This window comes from Squalius cephalus (assembly GCF_949319135.1).
Source record: "Squalius cephalus genome assembly, chromosome: 23".
Lineage (NCBI taxonomy): Eukaryota > Metazoa > Chordata > Actinopteri > Cypriniformes > Leuciscidae > Squalius > Squalius cephalus.
This window is the reverse complement of record NC_137144.1, coordinates 20,736,844-20,764,325: the sequence shown is the minus strand read 5'-3', so window position 1 is coordinate 20,764,325 and position 27,482 is coordinate 20,736,844. Positions and strand designations below refer to the sequence as shown.

Below are 27,482 nucleotides of genomic sequence, written 5' to 3'. Positions count from 1 at the left end.
AGCCTGGCCTCATAGCTCAAATCCCTGCAGAACATCTGTGCACTGATGCTCGTAGTCCTACCGACTGATACCGCTTGTCATTTCAAAGAAGCGACAAGCCGTTTGCTTGGGGAAACAATAGCATTTGCCTGCCACCGAAATTGCAATACGCCGTTGTTTGCATTAATATCAGCAGCGTGAATCAAAGACTCTGACAGCGGCTGAAGCGAGATATGATATGATTTCTTTATGGAGCTCCTAGAGTCCGCAAACAGAGAGGCTGTGGGTAAAGTGGCTTGACGATCCTGAGGACAGAATAGCAGTTTTGCGCCAGCGAGCTCCCGTCTGCTCAACCGCTGGGCTGTTTGTGCTCTCTTGCAGTTGGTGAACAGGGAATGACATATTGTCTCTGTGATGGAGTCTTAACAATGTTGCGCACTGTAGGGGTCCGGCTACATACTGGTGTATGTCAATGAGGTTTTCAAGATTTACAGCGTCATGGTGTGACCAGAGACACAGGGAGTGAGAAACAACAAATTAGATGAAGTCTTTCATAAGCAGTGACTGACTGTCTATCTGTCAACGTTTGTTCTGTTTATCTATTTATCTGTCTGTAATTATATCTATAACGTTTGTTTGTCCTTTCTATCATTTGTTCTGTATAAAAAAAATGTTGTTATATCTATCATTCGTTTTATAAAACGTTCCATTGTTCTATATATTGTTTGTTCGTTATTTTATCTGTCGTTCTGTTATTCATTTTACTGTCATTCTATACAGGCTCATTCGGTGCAGTTCGCAATCAACAAATCCCACAGATTTATGTCATTGTTTATCTTATGGTTTATATCACCTGCAAACTCGTTGCTTTTCAGAGAAATTTGACATTGCAGGTGCTTTGTATACGTGGGTTACCAGGGTAACCGTTATATTTCTGATGTTCCATAAGCTCAACTAGAGTGAAATTTGCATTTTCATTCAGCCCACAGCAAAAATGTACCCAGAATTTTTATGTAGCATACACACAGTGCTGCTAACTGGAGGAATATAAATATAATAATTTCTAATTGACTCATCCCTTTTCTTAAAAATTGTTTAAAGGTTGAAATGTGAGGTTTTTACAGCTATTTTATGGTTTAGAATGCTACCGTATAGACATTGCCCTATCCTGCCCATATGGTCTTAATTTAATTTGTGCAAGTCTTAAAAAAATTATTAAAAAGCCTTAAAGTTAGGGTAGGCAATTTTCAGAGAGGCTAGCGATAGCGAGCTAACTTTGAAAGCATAAAATCCCACCCTCCCTTCAGAGCGTCTCCAAAGCCACGCCTCCTTTGAAACACAAAACGTGTACAGCAGGGAGCAAACAAAGCATCATGAGAGAGGGCATTAAACTAAATCATGTGTCAAAGCACAGAACATTACAATAATAATTAACATAAACAATTTAAAGAGCACTGACCTGTACCGCCCGACTGCTGCAGATTCATTTCGGCACATTGAAACACATAAGTTCGAGTCACAAACTGCTCTGGTTATAATGTCACAGGTTTCCATCTCTTACAAATTACTGAAGTTGTTCGCGTGAATGCAGCATAACACTCTTTTGTTGTTTTGGTTCAGGAGGAACTGTAAGGTGACTGCTGTTTCGGTTGCGGTGCTCGGTGACTGACGTCTGTCTAACTCTGCATAGCATGAAACGCACTGATAATGTGTGATTGCGCGAGTAGGGTGTCATGGAGGTATGGAAATATATACGTTGACAGGCAGGTAGGACATCGTATCATTGCATTCAATACAGTGACTACGTTTACATGCAGCCAATAACCGGGTTATGGTAGGGTTAAGGTCACTATTCGAGTTTCTGAAACATTCGGAATAACCCGTTTACATGCGTGAGTAGAGAGAGTTACTCCTGTATACATGGAATTTGTAATCAATTGGTAATATCCCGATGTAAACGGCGACGCACGGTTAGCGTCTGGACGTACGGACAACCTTAAGACGCAATATGCGTCATTTCCGATTCTTCTTCATGTATCCAAAGACAACAACAACAGCAGCAGCACGCGGATAATGAATAGTTCGGGGCAGATAGCGATCGCCTTTGTTTGCGCTTTCCTCCTCGCTCCAAAAGTGTGGTGCTGTGCTGCGTCTCGCCATGTTTACATCTACTTCTTGTTTACTTCCGGTATACTGCACGCGGGTTTTTGTATGCACCGTCTCTACTCAAAAGACCAAGATTCCTTGCGAATAGAACATGCGCAGAACACAAATCAATGTTCCTTTTGATGGGGATATGCCGATACGCGTTTACATGACCAAATATTCGGGTTAGAAAAGGGGTACCCCAGGTATCATATCCGGGTTTTTAAAAACCGGGATATGAGCATATTCGGGTTTTTGCCGGTGTTTACATGGCCGTGCGGGACCGGGTTATTGCTAATATCCCGGTTTTGAATGGGTTATTGGCTGCATGTAAACGTAGTCACTGATTGGACGAACATTTTATATTCCTACGCCTTCCACAGACGATATATATATATACATATAAATACATTTAGACCACTTAACTTAGTGATTGCTAACAGGATGTGAAGAGATTTTGAACCAACATAAAAAAAAAAAAAAAAATCTAGAACAAATCACTTACCCTGCCTTTAAATTTGATATTAAAAACTCTGTAGATATCCTGAATTCAGGAATTCAGACATTCTTTAATCAAGTGAGATCAGAATTGTCCAGATCCAAGTTCTTTCTGGTTTTGTGTGGAACATGCATCAGATGGTCAGTGAACAGAATGTTTAAGACTGCATGATGCACAACAAAGAATAGTCTGATAATTGAATGGCAAGGGCAGCATTTACAGCCAGATACCCCATGTAGATAATAGGCCCAATGTTGTTGTTCACAGTGCATGTGGTTTGAACACACATGGTCTTGACATTGATCTGCTCAGTGTCGTATCTCGATCCCACCGGTGATGATAATGTGGTCTGTCGCTGCAGCGTGACCCCTATCAAAAGCTCTCCAAGATGATTCCAATTGTGATGTGATGAGTGTCGAAATTGGTTTGATAATGTTGTTTGTGAGGATGGCACAAAGGAGTCTGTTGTGCTGCGTACACGAAGGACCGAGATATACCTTTTTTGTTGAAGAAAACAGAGCTAAAAGCCCAAGCGTAAAGATGCACAATGGAATGATTAATGAGGTGAAATGAGAGGTACAGATGGTGCTCAACCAGAATAAGTATTTTTTCGCTGTGGGTAGCGCCGCCGTTTCAGCGTCATTTGCAGCTTTTGACCACTAAGAGGCTCTTCAACCATAGTTGTTTGGCGTAGACCATAGTTGTTATCAGGGCGAACAGCGCATTTGCCAATGAAATAGATTTGACGGTTGCAGTCGGTGGATAATCTTACACTGAAACTAAGAAAAACATTGTAGTTATATATGTGAGCAAATTTAGTAGGCACACTTTTTAACTTGTGTTTGCGTTTGTTATTTATAACAAATTAAAGCAGCATAGTAAATAACAAGACTGAGAGCCTGTGCTTACGGTTTACCGTAGGTTTCACAGTACTACCATATTTTAGATTTTTACTCATTAACAGGTATGCAGTGTTATTTATATCATTGAATCATTTGATATTATTCTTGCCATAGAAAAGGTGGTTTACTTTGTATGGGAGTATTAAAAGTGGTAGCCTGTTTGTGGTAGATTTAAATGTTAATACTGTCACTACATTATTTAATATTTTTTCACAAAAACAAATGTTTTTTATTTAATAATTTGCGAAAAAAATGCTACACATTTCATAAGTTCACGTATATACTTTTAATAATTGTCTGTCCTTTTTTGTAACAGGACAGATAACTACACATGCATGCAGACCTATATATCTGTCCATTAATTAAGAAATCGTTGAGCACTTTCAAATTTTTTGTTAAAATGTGAACATGTTGTATTAATTCGTAATTCATATTAACAAGACATGAATGAATAAAACGTGGCCATGACTGAACTAAAGCAATGGAACGAAAACAAAGGCACGGATGGGTTAATCAGAATAAAGTATTTCTTTGGCTCAGTTTCAAATGGTGCAATTGAGTGTAGACTTCTTTCTTTCTTTCTTTCTTTCTTTCTTTCTTTCTTTCTTTCTTTCTTTCTTTCTTTCTTTTCTTTCTTTTCTTTCTTTCTTTCTTTCTTTCTTTCTTTCTTTCGTTCTCTTAATATCTATTCCTTGTTTTTTCATCTCAGAAGCTCAAAAACATAGCTTGCTCTCTCCCCATATTTCAAGACATTGAATTGTGTCACCCGACAGGCCAGTGGTGATATTTATTGGCAGATTGTTGCAAAGCCATTCACAATTATTCTACTTTCGCCCCATGTGTATTGGGTACAGGAATATGGATACTATGCTGAATCAGCAGCCCTGTCACTGCAAAATAAATGCTCAGGATCACAATGACAGCAATCTTTTTTTATTTATTTATATATTTTTATAAGGCAGCAGTCTCTCCACCACCCCACCAATGCTAAGTGCAGCTGGAAGTGTGCCCACGGTACTTAGCTTTATGTGTGTTCAGAGGGGGGATAGAATGGTGCGTGCATGACGCAACTGCAGAAATGAAATGCCTCATATACATTTGTTAATGTCAGATGTGTTTTCTTTTTTTTCCACAGGGCGGCCACCGATGCTTTTGCTGCAATGTTATGCTCAAGTAAGTTTTTTTTTTCTCTTTTCTCTTTTATGAAGTGAAAACCAAGTATGGTAACCCATACTCGGAATTTGTCCTCTGCATTTAACCCATCCAAGTTAGTACACACACATTAGGAGCAGTGAGTAGTGAACAGACACACACACACACACACACTACAAACTGTGAACACACACACCCGGAGCAGTGGGCAGCCATTTGCTGCGGCGCCTGGAGAGCGATTGGGGTTAGGTGCCTTGCTCACGGGTATTGAAAAATTAACCCGAATCCTTCGGGTTACCAGTCTGACTCTCTAACCATTAGGCCACGACTGCCTTTTGCTTCATGTTTTATGAACATGTTGGGTGCATTACAATAATATTTCTGTGGACATATTCTCCCAGCATGCTTATGCTGTGATTGTGGTTTGAGACACCTTAGCTCTGTTCCAAAACATATAAATAAAGCAAATTGAAGTGACAAAAAATAAAATGGTAATTAAAATATACATTTTAGAAATTATAGGTATTATAAGAGAGATCATAAGCAGAACTGCGTGTTGTTACTGTTTTTGTTGTTGTTGTTTTGTGATGGTTGTTCATGAGTCACTTGTTTGTCCTGAACAGTTAGACTTCTGTTCCTCAGAATAATCCTCTAGGTCGGGGATAGGCAACTTCGGTCCTGGAGGGCCACTGTCCTGCTGAGTTTAGCTCCAACCCTAATTAAACACACCTGAACAAGGCAATCAACGTTTTCAGGATTACTAGATAGATACAGGCAGGTGAGTTTTTATCAGGGCTGAAGCTAAACTCTGCAGGACAGTGGCCCTCCAGGACCGATGTTGCCTATCCTTGCTGCTCGATGGTGTTTTAAGCCCCCAATGGCTCCTTAGAGGCAGCTAACCCTACCCTCAACTTTAAACCTACCCATCCCTTCGCTGCCTGGAAGGCGCCGTTGGGGGCTTAAAACACCAAACACCATCCTTGCTCTAGGTCCTGCCAATTCTTTGGATTTCCAGCATCTTTGCATATGTGTACCCTATTATTTTGAGATCCATCTTTTCACAATGAAGACAATTTAGGGATGCATCAACTACTACGAAACCTGCAAACATTCACTGATGCTCAAGAAGGAAACGCCATGCATTAAGAGCTAGAGGGTGAAAACTTATGAACATGACGAAGATTTTTCTCATTTTTGTTTAAAGTTAGGACTGCCCTTCAGAAGCTACAGAAGATACTTCCATGTTTCCCAGAAGACAAACTAAGTACAATTGTTCTTCAAATTAAAAAAAGTTTTCACCCCCCTGCTTAATGCATCGTGTTTCCTTCTTGAGCATCAGTAAATGTTTTCAGATTTTCCTAGTTTAACTGTTCAAGACAAACAAGGGACTCATAAACAACCATCACAAGACATAAAACTGTCGTGGATCATCTAGGTTCAAATAAATAGCATTTTGGAGTTTCTGGCATTGTGTGTGTTTGTGTGTGTGTGTATATCAAAAATCTACCTCTTACAACCATTAACAATTCGTTGCTGATTTATTAGATTTTAGACATTTTCATAAACAGTTTAACGTTAAAATATGAGATGTTGCTTTAAAACAAGCCCTCTCTCTGCACCATGATAAAAAAAGTTTTATTTTTTTCCACAAGAATCACATACTCAACCCAAAACAGAGTAAAATTGAGTTGCTTTTTTTTGTTGCTTTAAACAGAAGCAAGAGCAGAGAATATGCAGCTATTTATCCATCCTTGTATACTAGCACACTCTACCTACAGTTCACATATGGTCCTGCAGGGGGCAGTGTGACTCTGTGAGTCTCGTCCTGCGCTCTCCCATTGAGAACACAGGCGCTGCACCTGTTGATGCTCTGCAGTCAGTGAGCCTGTGAATAACGTAATGCTCTGTGGGGCTTTTAGGAGCCTCCTCTAAAAGAAACACGTCTGGCCAGTGATGCCGCAATTAATTCTCCTCCATCGGGGCAAAGCTAAGTCGACTGCCTTTTTGTCTGCTTGCTTTTTATTTCTCCGGAGGACTTGGCGAATGCTTGATAATCATCTAACATGGCCATATTTCCTTCAGCGAGCTTTGCAGAAGTATTGTCATGTTTTCTACGGATCAGATCTGCGCTGCAGTTTTTGTAACAGTGATTATAAGAGAACGAATCTCCTGAGTCCGCGATGACAGGACATTTTCATATTCTGAGACATCACATTCCATATTCCACTGTTCCAGACCTTGCTTTTTTTCTCCTAGAAAATCCTAAGGCTACATTAGCTGCACCAAAAATTCCTTCTAGAAGTCCAAGCCTGATAGAAACCATCGCAGGCATTAATATTTCAGATTGCTGTATTTGTGCAAGTCATAGAACTGCAGTGTTCTTAAGTTCATGACTCCCATACCGGGAGCTCTGGAGGGATACGAGCCAAAGAAGTAGATTCACAACACACACCTTCAAGTTTCAGCTCTCCGTTATAAAGTATTATTCCCAAGGCTCCGGAACTACCCAGAACAACATGAAAGTGTTGTTCTTTTTCCCTTATTTCCTTTTGTAATTCCATCACCGAATGGTTTGCGTGCATGGAAGTAAATACCGTTGACCTTCATATCGCAAACACTCCCGCTGCTCTCTGCCACGGCCTCCATTAGATGCGCTGAGTGCACAGAGCGATTGGCTGCTTTCCAACCCCTTCAACAGAAGCAATGAGACTTTGGGCTGAGAGTCCTGCGAGCTCCCTCGCATGGAGGCCCCTGCCCTTCTCTGAGCGTCTTCGGCTTGAGAGATTTATGGAGAAACCAGCCGAATACGGAGCTTGGAGGATTTCTCTTAAAACAAGGAGAGTGGAAATTCTTTTGACAGTTTCGCAGGTGGGCTTTCAAACACTGATTTAATAATGTCAGTTCAATCCTGGAAAGAGATCAGTGGAAGACACGCAGTGAATCTGAAACAAATCCTCTGCGCAGATAGATAGAGAGATAGATAGATAGATAGATAGATAGATAGATAGATTTGAAATGGCATTAAAATGTAGCACTTTCATTTTGTAATAAAACTAAATTTCCATTTAATCGTTAACTGTTTCCTGTGGGACCGTTTTGGTGTTCGTGAAGTCCCAGAGGTGGACTCTTAAAAAAAACAAAAAAAAAACATTTGCATAGGTTGTGGGCACAAAAATACTTCCATTTAATTGTACACACAAACTACAATATTCGCTTCACCAACAGCATTGTGATGAGCTGTTTGTCTCTTTGTAATGCTATTAGTGAATTTTTGAAACCACAAAGCAGATCAACATGAAGTAGTTGGTCCCAAATGGACTCAAGGTTCAGTGCAGTGCTGTAAGTCAAACATTTAGTTCATTTGAATAAACAGTTTGGCTTCGGTTGATCTGCTGATAGAGCTCACCGGTGACCTCGTTCTTTAGCTGATTATTTTGCGTAGCCTTAATATTTGAAACATTTCCTTCATTTCAATCTGTTTGTTCTTTTAATGTATTCTCTATTTTTATTTTCTAAATTTTATAATTATTTATTTTATATTTAATTATTTTGCATTTATATTATTTACACTATATGCTATAGTTTTTGTGCATGAATTTTTGTGGAGAAGATGATCCGCAATGTATTTCGACAAACTCCATCCAAGGTGGCTGACAAAGCAAGAAAAAAAAAAAAATTCAATTTCAACAAAAACGGACCCTTTCATCCAATATTCATGCGCTATGTATTTTTATGTTTATTTGAGTATCTTTCTGTTAATCTTCCTTTGCCGTGTTAATGCCCAACTTTAGTAGACAACAAAACAGCTCACTGCATTACTAAAACGGCTCACTAGTTTTTAAACCCTTTAAACAGCTTTGAATTAAGTGTTTATTCATATAAAACATTGAATACTTAGTGCAGCAATGATGTAAATATAAAATAATCTTTCTTTTTGTATTCATCTAAAGCTGTAACTGAATGAGTCACTGTTTGAATCCCTATAATAGCAGACAGCTTGTGTTTGTATTAATGTGACCATTTTGATATTAGATATTAGAAGTTAATTATGTCATCAAACTTGGTTGCTAAGATACAGATTATTGGCACAAACAAAGAATTGCATCACTAGGTGTTTTATTCTATGTAGGAAATATTGTATATGTACAAAGGCAACCTAATTGTGACAGTAATGGGGGGACTGTAGTATCAAAGGGTGCACTTAAAAGTTCAAGTTTTTTTTCACTATTATTATTTTATTTAGATTCTATTTCAAATTTTATTTTATTTTTATGTCCTTTTTTTTGTATTATGCTATATTTATATGTGAATACCATTATGGATTTACACTGCATTTCTTAATAAAAAGTGAAGGACAAACTCATATTTCATAATGGCACTGTACTTTTATAAGCTACAACAAAGATGCATGATGCATATTACACAGCGACGTTATTGATACCAGCTACATTTTAGCGTGACCTCGTAATTTCGTCACAAGTAATTGAGTCATCAGTGTCCTAATGGTTAGTAGAACAAGACCCTTGCTAGTGGCAGTATTCTAGTTCACGATATACTGATTCACGACATAGAGAACAAAGGGGCGCTATGAGACATAACCGTGCTTTACCTCAGGCATCAGACCTGTCACTGACTTAAAGAACGGAAATTAAGTCTTCGCCTAGAGTGGCTCTCTCTCCGCCATCTTGTTTTTGATCTCATTTAACCTTTTGTGCCACACTGAGAAATCTTTTCGCTCTGACAGGCAGAGTCACATGGTTTTTTGTTCCCTCTCCATCATCCCAGTGTTATTGCATTCTGTTGATATGGCTCTTTAGTGCCCGAATGATGTATGTTCTTATTACATTTTATTAATACATAGCGCAACAGAGCGTGACATGAGAAAGTGAGAGAGAAAGAGAGGTCAATTTGAATATGAATGATACATACAGATGCTTCCAATAAATATTAGCCTGTTTCTAACATGCTAGCTAGCAAAAAAGCTTCTTTCTCCTCAAAAACAAATTTGGCATGTATTCAAATGGACACTGTGTTCTTGGTTAAATGGATGTCAGCCTCTTAGACTTTAATTATTCAAAAGCCTTATGGACAAAGGACTTGGAAAGAGTGATAATGATATACATCTTGGTCATTAAGACCAGGACGAAAAATTAAGCTAATGAGTATGAGCAATATTTACAGTGGTAAATACAAAAGTAGAGTCGCTACTAACCTAGCTACATTTCTCAAATGTTACCTTTACTATTATCATGTCCAGTAACAAACAATTATTTTTTCCAATAAGAAGGGATGTTACAAAACATGCTGCTAAATTGTCTCTTTCCCCCTCCACATGTAGCATTATCCGATTTGTTTTAGTGAATTGGTTCATTCAGATGGTTTCATTCAACTGGCCATCATTCAAGTGTCTGTGTCATTTTACGACTTAGTCACACTTAAAATTAGGGTCCAATTCTCACTATTAACAAACTATTTACTAATTTTGCCTCAACAAACTCATTATTATTCATAAGTACTAATAAACTGCCAATATCCTGGTAATTTTTATATTTGGTTAGCTTCAATGTAGATCATTTTTTAGCAGCTTTTAGTGTAGCTAACTATGATTTGCTTTTAGCTTGACAAGCTACAGCTGTATTAGCTTCCCTAAAACATTCTTCTAAATATATTTACTTGTCAGGCTGGACATCTTTAATATCAAGTCAGCAGAAACAAACTTTTTTTTTTTTTTTTCAAGCAGTGGTGTAACTTAACAAAACATGCTATTGAATACTTAAACATACTCATAAACTCTCCTTTTTTCATATGTAGCATTGTCTGATCAGTTTGTTCAGATGGTTTCATTCAGTGTACTGGTTCAAACGGAATTGATTCACCGAATCACAGAGGCCTCTTTTATAGCAAAATATTTAGTTGGCTTCACTGTAGATATGTAAAGCAGTTTGTAGTGTAGCTAAGTAAAGTTAATATGATTAGCATTTAGCCTGGCAAGCTACAGTTGTAGTAGCTTCAACACTGACTTCTAGACATGTTCTCTGACAAAACATTACAATTTAAGGCTGTTGATCAGGCTGAACATCTTAATTGATATTTACTTGCTGAGAGAATAAATCAACGTTTAATGTGTGATTAAAGATACAGAATTTTCTTTGTGTTCTTCTACAGAGGTCAACTGTCGGACTGCCGTCGCAAAAGGCTACATCGCAGATCTTCTGAAGTTGTACGAAGACTGGCACAGCAACGACACCAACCTTAAAAATATTCCTATCCGTAGAGCCCTACTGCATTGCCTGCACCGTGCCGCCAACTCAGATGTGGGCAGAGACGCTCTGGTCGCCGAAGGTGGCATTAGTCTCCTCTTCCAGACCACTCAGGTGATATTTTTTGTTTGAACTTTTTTAGTTTTTTTTTTTTTTACTACCTTCTGTAATTACATTTCTCTGTTCGTAATGCTTTAATCATTTGCCTTTATATCACACTGTGCTTTTTATGTAAACCAGCCCCAGTCGCTTCCAGATGATGCTCTAACTGTCTGTTAATGTGCTGTAAAGAAGCACATTTTTGCTTCTGCTACATATTTTGCCGAGAGGAAAAGTTGCTTGGAGATCACATGTAGCACCTTGAAGTATTTCTAACTGATCACGTTTTGTCTGAAGACCTGCTTGACCATGAAAGGCCTTGAATCCCTGGTGGAACCGGCGATCCAGCTGATGAGGAAGTGCAATCCCAAAGTCCCTCTTCCACTGACCTCAGATAAGAGTGCCTACAGCTTTCCTCTTCCTGGGAGGCCTGTCGATGACTGGGATGCTGATTTAGGACTTTACGGTAAGGTTCATGTTCCCTGGGTTTTTAAGCCAGCTTCTTTATTGCACTGCCAAACACCCAACAGTTACTATTATTCTCCTCGCACAGTCTGTCTGTTAGGGACACTGAGTCTGTCCCACTAGAGATATTTAGCCTTTACACACTGCCTTTGGCTATTAGTGCCTGACAAAGTCCTTATCGGCCAGGCCAAATTTGCCCCTGTTATCACACAGGCGCTGGACATTTAATGAGTCTAGAAAATTCTTTCAGCCAACACAATATATCCCATTTTTCCTCTATTAGACTTCTATAGTAGGAGTTGTATAATGCAGAGTATGCGAGTTGGGAAAGTTTGAAAGTGTTTATATCCATACCTCTCATTGGTTCCTTCCAAGCAACAAATTGTTTTTCATAACTAATAATAGAATTATCAATAAAACAAAAGAATGAACAATGTTCATTTAAATTGAATTGATTTGAATTCAAATCTGATTTAAATGTGACACTTCCATGTTCAATTTAAATTATTTTTCTATATATTACCTTATTTTCCAGGAAATAAGTCACACCTGACTATAAGTCGCACGGTCAAAATTACGTTGTTGAGAGAGAAAAAAAATCACTGATAAGTTGCATTGTGTAACGTTTAGTGTCCAATGATGATGAAGGGAAACAAAGGTAGTTTAAAATAACTGAGTAGTTTAATAAATACAGCAAAAACAGATAATCCAATGAGCAAACACAACACTTAAAGAGTGACACATCGGTATATAAGTCACATTTTATTATTACATTCAGAAATGATGTAAAATACCAATAAATAAAATGAAACATTTACAAACTTTACAAACGCTAATAAATCCTTTTTAAATTTAATGGTATTCAGAACAGAACAAGAATGAAAAATATGAAACAAAGTATGAAACAGACATAAATTATTATAAAATTCATTATAAACAATTATAAAGGAATTTATTTAAAGCGCTACTGGCATGTGGGTAATGCATGCTTATTTACTTCTCTCATTTGGCAGAAATCCAAATGTGTGCTATGCTAATACAATTATACAATTATTTAATTATTAATAATATTATTATTGTATTACTTATTGTAAATATGTAATAATAATTTATACAATTATTACTTCAAATGCACATATTTTCGGGATATTCTCACATATTTTATTACATATAGCTATACAAGCCATACAAGTTGTGATCATTCAGACCTTTGCTGTGAAGTAAATGTCAAGACTGAACCTTGTGAAAGCAGGCAATGTGAGGAATCAGTTGTTCTAAACCAGATTCAGAGGCCATTTTGACTAAGATGCTGTTTTTTCTAACTCTAATGCTGTACAGCAGTATTGCGCATAAATTAACTACAGTGCAACCCTCTTTTGGCAGACGTGTTTCTTTTTGACTAGGTCATCTTATGCAAATGTTCTCTTTGAACAAGGTCAGAACCCGAGCAGCCGTAAACAGAGTAAAGGAAAACAAGAAACGGAAGATATGCTTGGCTAGAGAACAGCAGATTGCTCTTCGCTGACCCACAATACAATAGTCTATACTCACTTGTTTTGCAGGGAGCTCTGAGTTGGTTGCCCAGGCAACCCTGCCCAATGACACCGTGGGTGCTCGACTCACTACAGCATAGTGAAGCGTGTTAGTGTGCACGTTTTTATATATGTACGTACCACACATCTCCGCCACATGTATTAATGCGTTAATACTCCTTTTCTCTGCACAAGAGTCTAGAATATTGTTGTTCAACACTTTTCATACGTAACACCTTATAGATTCAGACACCACGCAATAGTTTTCCTGCTGGGCCGTTCTCACTAATGAGTTTCCCATTGCTTTTATCTCGAGCAAGGGAGCCGGAGAGCTGGGAAGGCCGATATCAGACCGAACTAAATGATTATCTGTTTATCGTAATAAATAGTGCGGTTGACTTTTTTTTACCCACCGGGATGATACGTGTTGCCGCCTCTATCTGGTTTGAGATAACGCTGTGACCCACCCTGCTTACTAATCGAGGAGTTTCTGCAGGTTTTTCGCACTGTTAACATGCTAACCGCTAACGTTAGCATCTTTGCTGAAGACAAACCCTTCTAAACGGAAAGATATGAGTGACCCATAACACTGAGCATATTTGCTGTCCAGTCTGGCCAGGCAGATAAGATGATGTTAATCTCCAAGACGATTGGACTGTAGCTGTAGTACCTGTTTCGTCTGTCTTATTAGCTTTTAGCTGCGAAAATCACAGGAAAACACCCTTAGGTGATGTAAGAGATTATGGCAGTGGTTTAGTGTTTAGCATCAATCTGTTATATATAACTATTTTAAAACCCTAACATTTTATTTTGATGGTCCCTTTTGAACATTCTGTTGACAATTTTGTAACTTTGTTATTCTAACCCTAAACTTACCAGTCCTACTAATACTCTATTAACACTCTAATGTGAGTTATTAGACATGTAGATGTAACTCTACTTATAGTCAACAGAATGTGTTAAAGGGAGAGACCATCAAAATAAAGTGAAACCAAAAATCTTAAACCAGCCTAAGGTGGTTTGCTGGTCTTAGCTGTCCATCAAGCTTATTAGGCTAGCCTATTTTGATGGTTTTAGAGGGGTTTAGGGAGCTGGGAGACCAGCCAAATCCACTTAAACTAGCAAAGCTAAGCTAAGACTTGTTTAACACTACATTTATAACACTGTTCTAACAGCAAAATTACTTAATGTGATTTTGACATTTTAGCAATGCTGCCATTAACATTATTAGCTCTCATAAACTGGGTTATATTAATTCACATCCTCCCTCTAAAATATATGACTCATCCTAATTTATCCCACAGTCAATTTACTCCTCATCCACACCAAATAAAATACCTTGAACACACTTTTTAAAAAGAAAAATTATGTAACCACTAACCAGTCATTTGGTTTAGCAGAGGTTGTTATAAAATTAAATCGATTTTAGTGTTATGTTTTGGTCTGTCATCACATCAGATGAAAGCCTGTGAAGCGAACTCAGAAGAGGCACGACTACATTTATTTCTAGTTCATTTCATTTTATCTGTAAAAGTTCAAATTTATTTAAAGAATCAAAGATCTATCTATCTATCTATCTATCTATCTATCTATCTATCTATCTATCTATCTATCTATCTATCTATCTATCTATCTATCTATCTATCTATCTATCTATCTATCTATCTATCTATCTATCTATCTATCTATCTATGTTTGATGGTTGTCTGTCCTCTCTGGTATAGCACAACATACTCCACCAGAGTATGTGGCAGATATCTGCTTTTATGTGAACATATCAGAGGTAGAAAGAGCTAATGTTTGAGGACTCTGGGCAGGTCCTGTTTGATCCTACAGATGAACTGCCATATCTTGCTCATCTTGACATTTACGCCTTAGTCTCGCGTGTTGTTTATCTTTCTTTCTTCCTTATTGAAAGATGGCAGTTTAGAAGATGACAGTGACGAAGACACGGAGAACGAGGAGCCAGACAACAGGGACTACGTGAGTGTTTTGAGATTCGTTCTTGAGGAAGACGTGAGCAGCACCTTCAACGCATGCACGCACACATCGCGGTCTGTTCGATCCTGCGTCGTAATTTTGACAGAGCGAACGATGTGCGGTAAATTCCACTGATTCATTCTCCCTCTTAAAATGTGATTGAAGAGCAGGTTCTGCGTTTGACAGGAGCCTGACACAAGCGGCTTCCTGTTCTCACATAACTTCAATAATAGGGCCCCTGATTCAGCCATAAATCAATGACTTCACAATCCTGTCCCTGCTGAGACGGCACCACCAAACCAAAGTGCTTTCATCTTCTTCTGCCCTATACACTCTCTTCAAATATTGTTAATGCATTTCTTTATTTCCATGTCTGCGCTTCATCCTCTTGCCATGACTAAGATGCCACATGGTACTTTATGCCCTCTGTAGTGTGAATTCATGCTCTAAGATTTAGTTATGGACATTTACAGTGAAATATTACCCATATTGGTTAGCAGTGACCCTGATATGCCCACATACCATATAAGTATGTGGGCATAATATTTCTACTGTTTGACAGTCACTGAAGAATTTACATTAAAACTTTGTTTTGAGAGACACTCTCCAAATATGCTACTTTTCTACTATTCAGTGACAAAAATGGCAGTATTTGAGTCTTGATAAAAAACAAAAAATCAGAGATTAATAAATCAATTAAAAACTGATATTAATCTGATAATTTAAGGCAATGTTCTGAATAAGAAAAGTTGAATTTAATGTGAATCTACTGCAGATAAATGCCATGCAAAACAAATAAATGAATAAATAAAATATTTAAAAAATTATAATTTTAACCTTTAAATTAAATATTTTAGATTTTTCTTTAGCCAAAATAATTTTATGCTCTAAAGTAACATTTCTGGATTATAATTACAGACAAAGTATTTAGGCTCAGAACATGTCCATATATTTAAATGATTCAACTTTATCCACTTATAATTATTTTTCTCTTCCATTTTGTCCTCATAATGCAAAAACACAAGAATGTTAAGGTGCTTTAAAGGGCCAATAAATGTTTATTTTTATTTATTTTTATTTTTATAAAATGTGAACATCATAGGCGTATTTGTAATGCAAGTGGGCTTTTATTTTTATGTCAAAACATAATGTAAGTGTTTAGATTTTGAGATTGATCTTCGACTTAATACTCACTTTATTGGAAAGATATTCAGAAATCTATAAAAGCCATTGAAATTGGGTAAAGTGATGCTATTAAGACCCCCCCCCCCCCTAAAAAAAAAAGAACTGCAAAAATTGCCTTTTCCGTATGTATGTGTGAGATTGACATTTACACCACAGCTGTAGGGGTGACCGCTTACATGTGTCTCACCTGGCAAATAAGGTGTGCAATTACTGTTTGTCTGCTGCTTGGCCCACTTGCCAAGGAGATAGACAGAGTGAAGGTCAGAGGTCAGAGCCTGCTACATTCTATTGGCTGGAGCTGGTCACATGGCCTCTGGTCCTCACATGCAGTGACGGGGAAGACATATTTTTCAGTCTGCATTCAAGCTTATGAGTGAACAGCGTTTATAGCTCTGTGTTTGTCCATGGCAGGAAGATGACCTGGAAACAGATGTGAACAAGCTGTGTCCCCGACCAGAGCCTGACAGACCCCTGGAGCAGCTGGGCCAATATGTGCGCCTCTGCCCTGAGCTGCACCATGACTTCCAGGTGAACGTCTTCACCCTCTGATGCAGTAAACCAAAACCATTGAACCTCCATACCTACATCAGCACTGTATTTCAAAACAAGGCTTTTCAAAAAGATTTCAGGTTCAACACAAGTTACGTTTAAACGTCAGCATTTGTGACATAATGTTGATTACTTTAAAAAAAGGTTCCAAAAGGGGGTTTCACACTAATGCCATAGAAGAACCATTTTTGGTTCCCCAAAGAAACTTTTAAGTGAACAGTTCTTAAAAGAACCATTTTTTTTCTTAGTGTGAAGAACAGTTAAAAAATCTAAAGAAATTTTTTTCCACTGTAAAGAACGATGGATTAAGCTTCTTCATGGAACCATAGATTCCAATGACGAACCTTTATTTTTTAAGAGTCTCCCTTGTTTTCTTTAAAAAAGGCAAAATCGAGGTTACGGTTGAGACATTTACAAGAGAGCTAAATGAGGCCAATTTTCTGAGGATTTTAAAAGCAAAAATGTCACGCTTTTAATTTCATAATAGCACTTACAATAGATATTCTGTTAAAATGTGTGTATTATTTGAGCTGTAAAGCTGTTTAAATAATTTTTACAGTGATTTAGGACATGTTGTCATGATGATAAAGTTATAAAATTGGGTATAACTTTTGATAGAAAGGGTTACCAAGTGATTTTTTTGACACTATAATCATGCTAACATGCATATTCTTGATATCTTGTGGCTGTAATATTGAAACAGTGAGTATTTTGTTCACAAAATTTATTTCCATTGTGTTTGAATGTAACCCAGATTTTTGGAAATTCATTTTTGTGCTATCAACACTGTGCCACAGATGCTGTCGATTGAGTGTAACTAACAGTATATAGAACCCAGAATATTAATGCTTAACTTCAAGATGATGACAACATGAAATGGCGTTCATTTTTCTTGAGAATAACGTGCCTGATAATCCATGCACAATAAGACCAGGAATGTGCATTAAGAATGTAAATGGGGTGAATTTTGATTTCATGTTCACTTTAATCCGCTCTTGAGAAATATTTCAAAGAGATTTTTTGGAAACCGTCAGCATCTCTGGGGTTTAGTTGTTGCAGCCAGGCGTGAAAGTTACGAGTGTACTGCTCTTAATGGTAGACACCCAGGATAAAGTTTATATGAAGTGTCTCTAAGTGCACTTGGGGTGAAAATGGACCTTGTGTGGAAGCTGTAAGAGATTTTGATGGGAGCAGGATGTGCTATAATACCTACTGCAACGACAACACTATGCAGCTTAAGAGCACAACAGGGACACTGCTTGTACCGAAAATTACCTCATTATGCTTTAAAAAATCCTTACAACGCCGGCATGTTTGCCTCACTCTTCATCTTAATAGAGTGATTTTGTTCCTGTTTTTGCTGACCTGAAGTGTTCTGGGGAAAACTGAACGTCCACAAGAAATGATTCATCTGATCCCTCAGTAGTCACAATAATTATGTGGTAGCTATATATATATATATATACACACATACATATGTATACATACATATATACAGTGATCCAGAAATAGTGTTGAACCTTAAATATTTCTTGTTCATTTACCTACATTCAAAATCTAATATTTATTTTCAGTTTTTATTTTGAATAAAAACAATCAACCATAAATCATAAATCAATATCAAACTGTCTTTATAGCTGGTTGCAAGACCTCTGGTGATTTCACCATTCTGCTCTTAACCCTGCTGCGGGTCAGTCAACCATAGAGCCATTGACAGGAATGAGTGATGACATTTCAAGTTCTATAATATGTTCAGTGTGACTCTTCATTTTAAATGTGTCACCACCCTTCCCATCATGAGCGACTGGTATCGTTTTGATTGACGGCTGCTCTAGCAGCACAATAGCACGCCTGCGGCTGTCTTGCAGAAATCCCTGCGTGACTGCCTTTAGCATGCGGATGAGTTCAAACTAATAGAAATGTCAACACACCCCCGGTCCATCGACGTTCAACTCCCTTCTTATTCATACGCTGCCACTATTTTAATTCAAATGATATAACATGATGTACTACTGCTGTTGAAAAGCTGCTTCTCCTTGGTTCATTTCCTCTCGCACGTATTGATGTTGTAATTCCAGGTCTCGAAGGGAAATGACGAGCTACTAATTCACTTTTTTGTTTCAATTTAACATTTTTAAAATCAATTCTATCTGCAAATGCTAGACATAAAGGCCGAGCAGTTCTTGCCATGCTTCTTCCTCATAATGAGTAGTTATTAAAGGAGAAGTTCACCCAAAAATGAAAATATGTCATTATTTACTCACCCCGACCATCTTAGATGGATTTGTCCCATTTATATGTGTGATTAATTTGATTTGTTTAATACTACGGCTGTATGAAAAAAAAGATTGTTGCTATTATTATTGCTCATAATATAAAATGTAATAAATTCTAATTTGTCATCACAATAAAAAACATGAAACCATTACATTTATTTATAATTTATTTTGGACATTAATCTTTGCTTTAGTTTTATATTATATTATATTATATTATATTATATTATATTATATTATATTATATTATATTATTTAAAATGAATTCTTTTTTTTGGGGATTGTCTATAATTGATTATAATGTACGAATGTTCATTATACAATTTTGCATTGTTTTCTTCTGGTTTAACTCAGTATATCAAACCCTGAAAGCATACTGTCCATCCCTTCTCCGTACGCATCTTTCATGTATCTCTCCCATTATCATTAAATGCCACTGTGATCTGGAGAGTCTGCGACTGGATTGGACGCAGGGATTGTAATCACATCGCTGCATTATGCATGCTGTGCAAAATACCAAGATGAAAAGAATTTACAGCAGGACATTCATGCCAATCAGTTCCCCGCTATTAATCTTGCATGACAACGATGCTCCACCTATAATCTTCGGGCCAAAACAAAGGCCATGATTTAATGGGTTAAATGTGTGATTAATCGAGTTAAAATTTTTAATAGATTGACAGCACTAATATACACTCACCTAAAGGATTATTAGGAACACCATACTAATACTGTGTTTGACCCCCTTTCGCCTTCAGAACTGCCTTAATTCTACGTGGCATTGATTCAACAAGGTGTTGAAAGCATTCTTTAGTAATGTTGGCCCATATTGATAGGATAGCATCTTGCAGTTGATGGAGATTTGTGGGATGCACATCCAGGGCACGAAGCTCCCGTTCCACCACATCCCAAAGATGCTCTATTGGGTTGAGATCTGGTGACTGTGGGGGCCATTTTAGTACAGTGAACTCATTTTAGTACAGGGGAGATGAGTGGTACCCGGTGGGGTCTTCTGCTGTTGTAGCCCATCCGCCTCAAGGTTGTGCGTGTTGTGGCTTCACAAATGCTTTGCTGCATACCTCGGTTGTAACGAGTGGTTATTTCAGTCAAAGTTGCTCTTCTATCAGCTTGAATCAGTCGGCCCATTCTCCTCTGACCTCTAGCATCAACAAGGCATTTTTGCCCACAGGACTGCCGCATACTGGATGTTTTTCCCTTTTCACACCATTCTTTGTAAACCCTAGAAATGGTTGTGTGTGAAAATCCCAGTAACTGACCAGATTGTGAAATACTCAGACCGGCCCGTCTGGCACCAACAACCATGCCACGCTCAAAATTGCTTAAATCACCTTTCTTTCCCATTCTGACATTCAGTTTGGAGTTCAGGAGATTGTCTTGACCAGGACCACACCCCTAAATGCATTGAAGCAACTGCCATGTGATTGGTTGATTAGATAATTGCATTAATGAGAAATTGAACAGGTGTTCCTAATAATCCTTTAGGTGAGTGTATATATATATATATGTATAAAATAAAATATCCTTGGTTAGTCATGGGCCATGTATGGCATTAAAAATGTAAAAGAAGGCATTAAAAAGCATTACATTTAATATGAAGATACCTGTGTTGCGCTGAAGAGAACACGGGTAAAACTGCAGAGCTGTCAGAAATATTGTGGGCTCGATAAAGGGTTGAGATGTGAAACATAAACCCGGAAAGCGAGATTGGCACAAAGCTTGTGCTCTCAGAGGGAGGGTAACGTAAGGGTCTCTTCCCCCGAGGACTCGCCTCAGGATAATACATTTCCCTTTGATATTCAACTCTTTGTGTGATACTGTACAGGACAGCCAGGAGTTGAAAATTAGATGTGCATTTCAATTCAGCATGACACCAACATCCTGGTTTCTCTGCTGACTAAGCCGAAGACTCGACATGCATGAGCCTTTTTGTTTTGTATCTGACACAGTTCCTTAGTCAAGGCATGACGAGCATTACTGCACAATTTTAAATAGCTTACTCATAATATTTAGTTTATAATTTTATTTTCTGTTTGTGTTGATAATATACAGTATATATTATATACCCTATATTGCCCTACACACAAATCTGATTGTTGGCGCTTGTCCGAACAATTTTTTTTTATTTTAATAGTGGCAGCTGTGTATGAATTTGACACTTTAATATTTTACAGGTAAGTTGTGAATTAAGGTGTTGATTTTTGAATGTTTATTTATGCTTATATTTTCTCCTGCAATAGCTTCAATGTAGCTGCTTTTTATAGTTTTTTTTTTTATAAGAATTGCTTCATTATAGCTTGAGTACCTTATAGCTTGAAAAGCTACACTTTCCAAAATTTCCCCCAAATCAGTTTGTATGTGACAACTCAAGTCAATTCATGATATTTGCAAACTTACTTAGCCAGAAATATCCATTCTGAATTGAGTTTGACAGCTGTGGAATACTTTCCCAAATGTCACAATTTTGGTAATTTATTTGCTATTTTATGTGCTGATTTCAAAATCGTCAGACATGAATAGGTTTTAATGGTTGGTGGATTGTGTAATTGAATTGACCTAAAAACAGATTAGTTCGTTCCCTATGTGAATTGAATCGTTGCTTTCTCCCTCTCACCCACTTGAACGAACAACCAAGCACACGTTCCCACAGTCCCACTCCCAGAGCTCATCAAAAGGGCCGTTGTACTTGTCTGTATCAAGTTCGTGATTAAAATAAGTCTTTGAAAAACAAATCTGTGCTGCTACATTGTTTTAGTGTTGTTATTTGTGGTTTCGAAAAACGAATATGACAAAGCAAGGCCCCCCCTGAGATGCAATATGCAGCCTCAAACCCGAGATGTTTTTATACAGCAAGGGTTCATTTATATTAATGCATCCTCGGCTATTGGTATTCATGGAAGTTGTGGCGTTTTTGTGTTTACACATATTTTTAGGAGTGTGAGGAGTGGAAAAAGTGAAATTTAAATGCAATGGTATAGCAGAGGGTGCAGTACTAAAGTGTATCTAACAAATTCACTTTGATGGTATACAGTTTATGTGCACTGTGCTGAAGATCAGAGCAACTGATGGAACGTGGGATGCCGTTCAGATTTCAAAGATCTTCCATAGGGAGGTAAACGCAGATGATGGAGGCTTTTATCGGCATGATGTCTGCTGGAATTTCCATCAGTCAGCACATCGTATCTATCGTGTTTCTTGGACATTTCACGTTCACCTTTGGGATGAGCCAGGGAATTGGACCACGGGCCCTTTTCCCGCTAAATTTATGGAAATGTATGAGGCGTGAGCTTAAATTGTTATTTGGTTGCTCTAAAAGCAGCTAGGGCCCTTGGCTATTTTGATACAGTTCATTTTATGCCTGTCAAAGACTGTAATTGGACGACCCTATTTGCTGTCAGTATCACCCTTTTGAAGTCAATAGAAAGCTGGAAGTGATGTGCACCACTCTGGGCTGCATCCTCAAAACAATTCCTTACCCTTTTTTGGCTTTCCTCCCTCAATATTCTCTCAAGAAACCCTTTTATTTCCTCTAGAGTTTATTTTGGGTTGTTATTCTGCGGTACTGTGTGGTTGGCGGTGCCAGGGGGAAAACAGGATATCTTGTGGGTGATGTTTACTGTAATCTCTCTTTGTCTCCTTTTTGCTGTTTTCTCTTACACTTTTGATTTAAGAGTTGCTGATGTGGCCACAAGTATAAAGAGCTGACATCTGTGGATGCTCTTGATGTTTTCCCCCATGAATATCAACATTAGATTTGCAATTTCTTTCTAACAGTTGGGAAATCATGTCTTCTAGGATTTGGACTCCAGCTCAGAGGTTGATGAAAGCTCAGATGATGACAGCACTCTGGACAGGGACTTGAACAAGAAGACGGCAAGTAACCAGGGAGACTCCCCATCGCTCTCCGACCAAGAAGAAAATCACCTCCAGACAAGAGACTTCCATAAACATTACCTCAGCTGCTCCAGGAGAGGCCAGGATGGCCACTCCAGCATGGTGGACAGGCTTCTGGAGAGGTATGGGACTTGCATTCCCAACCATAATCCACGTCTCTACACCGCCACTGCTGCCAGTACCAAGTCTGTTGCTGGATACTCCATCCTAGCCTTCCCTGACTTCTGGGGACACCTGCCTCCTCAAGAGCAAGAGCCCATGGCTAAAAGACCACCACATGTGCAGAGGTGAGAATTTAAATCTTTCTCTTAAATGATGTCCTACATATATTTTGACTAAAGGAAAAGAGTTAATAGGAATTATCCGTCCAAATTCTCAACTGGTTCACAAGTGGCGACCCAACACGGTACCAAAAAATGTAATCCCTTGCAAAAGGTCTTGCATAGTAACTTGCTGACCCAAAAATATGAAGAATTATTAATATTACTTTGGTTAAATAGGAAAATTCAACAGTTTTTATGCTATGTTTAAAAAAAACATGAAAAGAAAATCAGAATAAAGAATACGTTGGTAAAATGTACTGTTTGTATAAGATGTTAAGAAATTGTTTTTATTATAACCCCCATTGCAAATCAGGTTTATTGGCAAAAGGTACAGACTTAGCTATTTGCAATGAACAGATCAAACAAAAGTGATTGAAATAGCTCAAATGTTTAAAGTGGTCGCTGAGCCACCACCATGCTTAACTGTAGGCAGAGTGTTCTTTTCAGCATATGCTTCATTCTTCTTCCTCCAGACACACCGCTGACCCATAGGGCCGAAAAGTTCCAGTTTTGTTTCATCGCTCCACAGAACAGAATCCCAAAACGTCTGTGGCTTATTTATATGATTTTGAGCAAATTGGAGCTGACTTTCCTTGTGCTTTTGGGTCAGTAATGGTGTACGTCTTGGAGTTCCAGCATGCGTTTAGTACGCACCTAACTGTGCAGCTGAAACCTCAGTGTCTGTTGCCACCAAGTCTTGCTGCAGGTCTTTTGCAGTCACTCGAAGGTTTTTCTGAACCTGCCTTCTCAGAAATCTGGTTGCAGCCATTCATAGCTTCCTTTCTCTGCCCCATTCAGGTAGTGTAACCACTGTTACTTTAACTTCGAACTTGCGAACTGTGCTTCCAGCGATGTCTCTGGGAACATTTAGTGCGTTCATTCAAGTCATCAAGTCATTAAAAGTTGACTTTTAAGTTGCCTTATATATATATATATATATATATATATATATATATATATATATATATATATATATATAGAACAGAACTTCCATAGATTACAGATTCAGGACTTAAACGATTTCAAGTATTTAGTTGTTTATTTGTACATAATTTGGGCTTCCAGCTCATAAAACCCACGAAAACAGGATTTCAAAAAATTTGAATATTACATGAAACACACAGTAATTACACAGTGACACCATGGTCATTGAACCAGGTTTTGGTTCTTTTGGCAGTGTGGGCAGGTGCAAATCCTGCTGGAAAATGAAGGAAGCATGAAGTGCTCTGAAAATGTCCTGGTAGATGGCTGCGTTGACTCTGGATTTAATAAAGCACAGTGGACCAAAGTCCTCTTTTCTGATGAGAGCAAATTTTGCATCTCATTTGGAAACCAATGTCCCAGAGTCTGGAGGAAGAATGGAGAGGCACACAATCCAAGATGCTTGAAGTCCAGTGTGAAGTTTCCACAGTCTGTGTTGGTTTGGGGAGCCATGTCATCGGCTGGTGTTGGTCCACTGTGCTGTCCACTCAACGCAGCCGTCTACCAGGACATTTCCAGAGCACTTCATGCTTCCTTCAGCAGACAAGCTTTATGGAGATGCTGACTTCATTTTCCAGCAGGATTTGCACCGGCCTACACTGCCAAAATAACCAAAACCTGGTTCAATGACCATGGTATCACTGTGTAATTACTGTGTGATTTCATGTAATATTCTAATATTTTGAAATCCTGTTTTCGTGGGTTTTATGAGCTGGAAGCCCAAATTATGTACAAATAAACAACTAAATACTTGAAATCGTTTAAGTTGTGGGCCCTGAATCTATAATCTATGGAAGTTTAACGTTTTGAATGGAATTATGGAAATAAATAAACTTTTCCATGATATTCTAATTTTTTGGAAAGGGTCTGTATATAGTTCCAAACAAAGCCACAGCAGAATTGTGGTGCATCTCTGAGCATTTCATTACTGTATGAATCCACATCTTTTAACAAATCGAGTGAGCCAATGATTCAGTGATTCACTCTTTAAGACATCACAGATAACCAAACATATGCAAAGTGATTTCTATTAAGGCTGTATTTAATTTTTTTGTATCTAGCTGTATTTTCCCCTGCTGTTTGTGATCCTATCAAAGATTTTTCACAGCATTCTTCTTCTGATCAACTATGAAAGTCTGTATTGCAAAAACAATCCTGATTCAACATGAAGGAGCTCTCCATTCACCAGTGATCACATTTAGTATTCAGTATTAAAAGATTTAAAGAGACAGTCGCTTTGAAAGACATATCTGGGGAATGGAGGAGAATTACTCTAGTGTTTTGTTTGCTCGTAAAAGCTGTGCCATTACAGACTGCGAAAAGCATTCATGAGAAACAACAAAAAGATGTTTGGTTCCATAAAGGCGCTTTCAAAACAACTCCCCAAAGATGCCTTAATTTGTACTTTTAGTTTTTGTTGTGGGTTTTTGCACAAATTCTGTGTTCCATAATGCAGCTGTTTTTAACCTTATACGTTTGCATGTTGCTGAGATTGCCAGAAAAAGAAAACGATGCAAATATTAAACTTCATTTATAAGCTCATTTGTCTAAATCAGCTCACGTGGACACAATTTAAGGCCTATCTTTACTTACACATTGCCATATGCAAATGATTGTAAACATCGGCACTGAGTCATTAAACTCACTGTAAGTAGAAATGAAATCCATTAAAATATTTTCTCTCTGAGTTATACTTTCTTGCCTTAAGTGAGCCTTTCTGCTCTCGCTGGCTGCTTTGCTCTCAAACACCCAAACTCTTTTCTAGTGAGGAAAAGCCCTTAAATCTATATCTAATTATGGTAGCCCCCTTCGGAAAACTTGTTTTTGCCGAAAACTTTCTTCAATGTGCAAGGGGGAGATTAAAGGGAATAGACATTTATTACAGTCATTTCTGTAGTTTATTGTGTTTCCTCAAGGGTAAGATAAGTTTATATGAGTTCTATTGGTGTCATTTTAACTCAAAAACAGTCACTTTTGGAGTTTTAAGAAGAACGTGTCATACAGCCTGTGACATTTTGAATAAAGTTAGTTTTAATTCCACATATTGTTTCCTACTCCACCATTGACTTTTGATAAGTCTAAAACATTTGCAGTTGAATTTGACATCTTAAAATCTTTGTTAAAAAAAACTTATTTAAAACACATTAGACATGTCTGACACATTTTGACAATAGTTGCAGAAAAATGACTCTCACAAGGTTTGCTTTTAACCTTTGTGATGGTCTACACTCAGAATTTAACATAATGAAGGACAGAATGCTTGTTTATGTCGTATTGTTTTATAGTTCTTTCCATGAAGTAAACAATTTGATGAGAGCGCGCCCAGTTTACTGCCGGTCACAGCGGACTGTTAACTTTGTTTTCGCTCATTCATTCAACCCCATTATCATCTGAAATTTGCTCTCGGGATTGAAAAGTCCACACAGATTGTTTTTTTCTCTCTCGCATTTTGCTCATTCGCGTCGAGAGAAAGGCCTTATTGTTGTTTATCAGCGGCAAAGAAATAATGCACACAAACAACCAAGAAAATTAGCCAATTAGCATAATGCAGTGCAAAAAGAGGAGGCATTATAGATTTGATTTGGAAATTGCCTCATCCACAGAACTGAGAACGTCCCACCATTATCACTGCTTTAGGCAGACGTCTGCATACTGTATTATTAGTTTGTGTGAAAATGTAAGTCGTTATTCACCAATAATCTTCTCTCCAGTGAGCCGTTGACCATGAGTTTCATGACTTCATGAACTGGATCAACCAGATTCATGAATCAGTCGTTCAGGCCAGTCTTGAGAGTTGAATGAATTGAAAATAATTGAATCAAAATGGTGATTAATTCACAAATCAAATATTATAGGATGATATAACATTATAATACAGCAATATAGCACTCAAGTCATATGGCATATGGGCCACTTTTAGTTTATGTACAGTATACATATATATATATCTACTCTTGGAAATCAAAGTCACTGATTTCAAATCTTTTTTTTTTCTTTTTTTTTCAGGAGGAAAGTTTTTGAAGACATTCAGCGTCTCATCTGTCCAGAGGACATCATCAACAAGGTTGTTTTTGACATGGACGATCCCAGGTAACCCTTCTTTTCTTTTTCTTTTTCTTTTTGAATGCTTTATAACTGAAACAATTACAATAGAGATTTGAAAAGGGTAATTGTGGTAGAAATACATTTTTAGGTGCAGTCTTATTTGAGATTGGGTTTTAATCGTATAGTTCCTCAGTCCTC

The 27,482-nt window shown here is 37.8% G+C and overlaps 1 protein-coding gene across 4 annotated transcripts in view; it reads left to right on the top strand.

Annotated features, from left to right (window-relative positions):
- agbl1 (AGBL carboxypeptidase 1) overlaps positions 1-27,482 on the top strand; it is a 201,636-nt gene that overhangs the window by 85,362 nt on the left and 88,792 nt on the right. For all 4 annotated transcript variants that reach the window (XR_013819850.1, XM_079859107.1, XM_079859108.1 and 1 more), the window contains 7 exons: positions 4,661-4,698; positions 10,843-11,051; positions 11,334-11,502; positions 14,952-15,016; positions 16,610-16,726; positions 22,837-23,222; positions 27,246-27,329. Coding sequence is in view for 3 of the 4 variants with exons in the window: in XM_079859107.1 (XP_079715233.1) it covers positions 4,661-4,698; positions 10,843-11,051; positions 11,334-11,502; positions 14,952-15,016; positions 16,610-16,726; positions 22,837-23,222; positions 27,246-27,329 (1,068 nt within the window). In the remaining variant the exon portion in view is untranslated. The remainder of the gene's footprint in view (positions 1-4,660; positions 4,699-10,842; positions 11,052-11,333; positions 11,503-14,951; positions 15,017-16,609; positions 16,727-22,836; positions 23,223-27,245; positions 27,330-27,482) is intronic.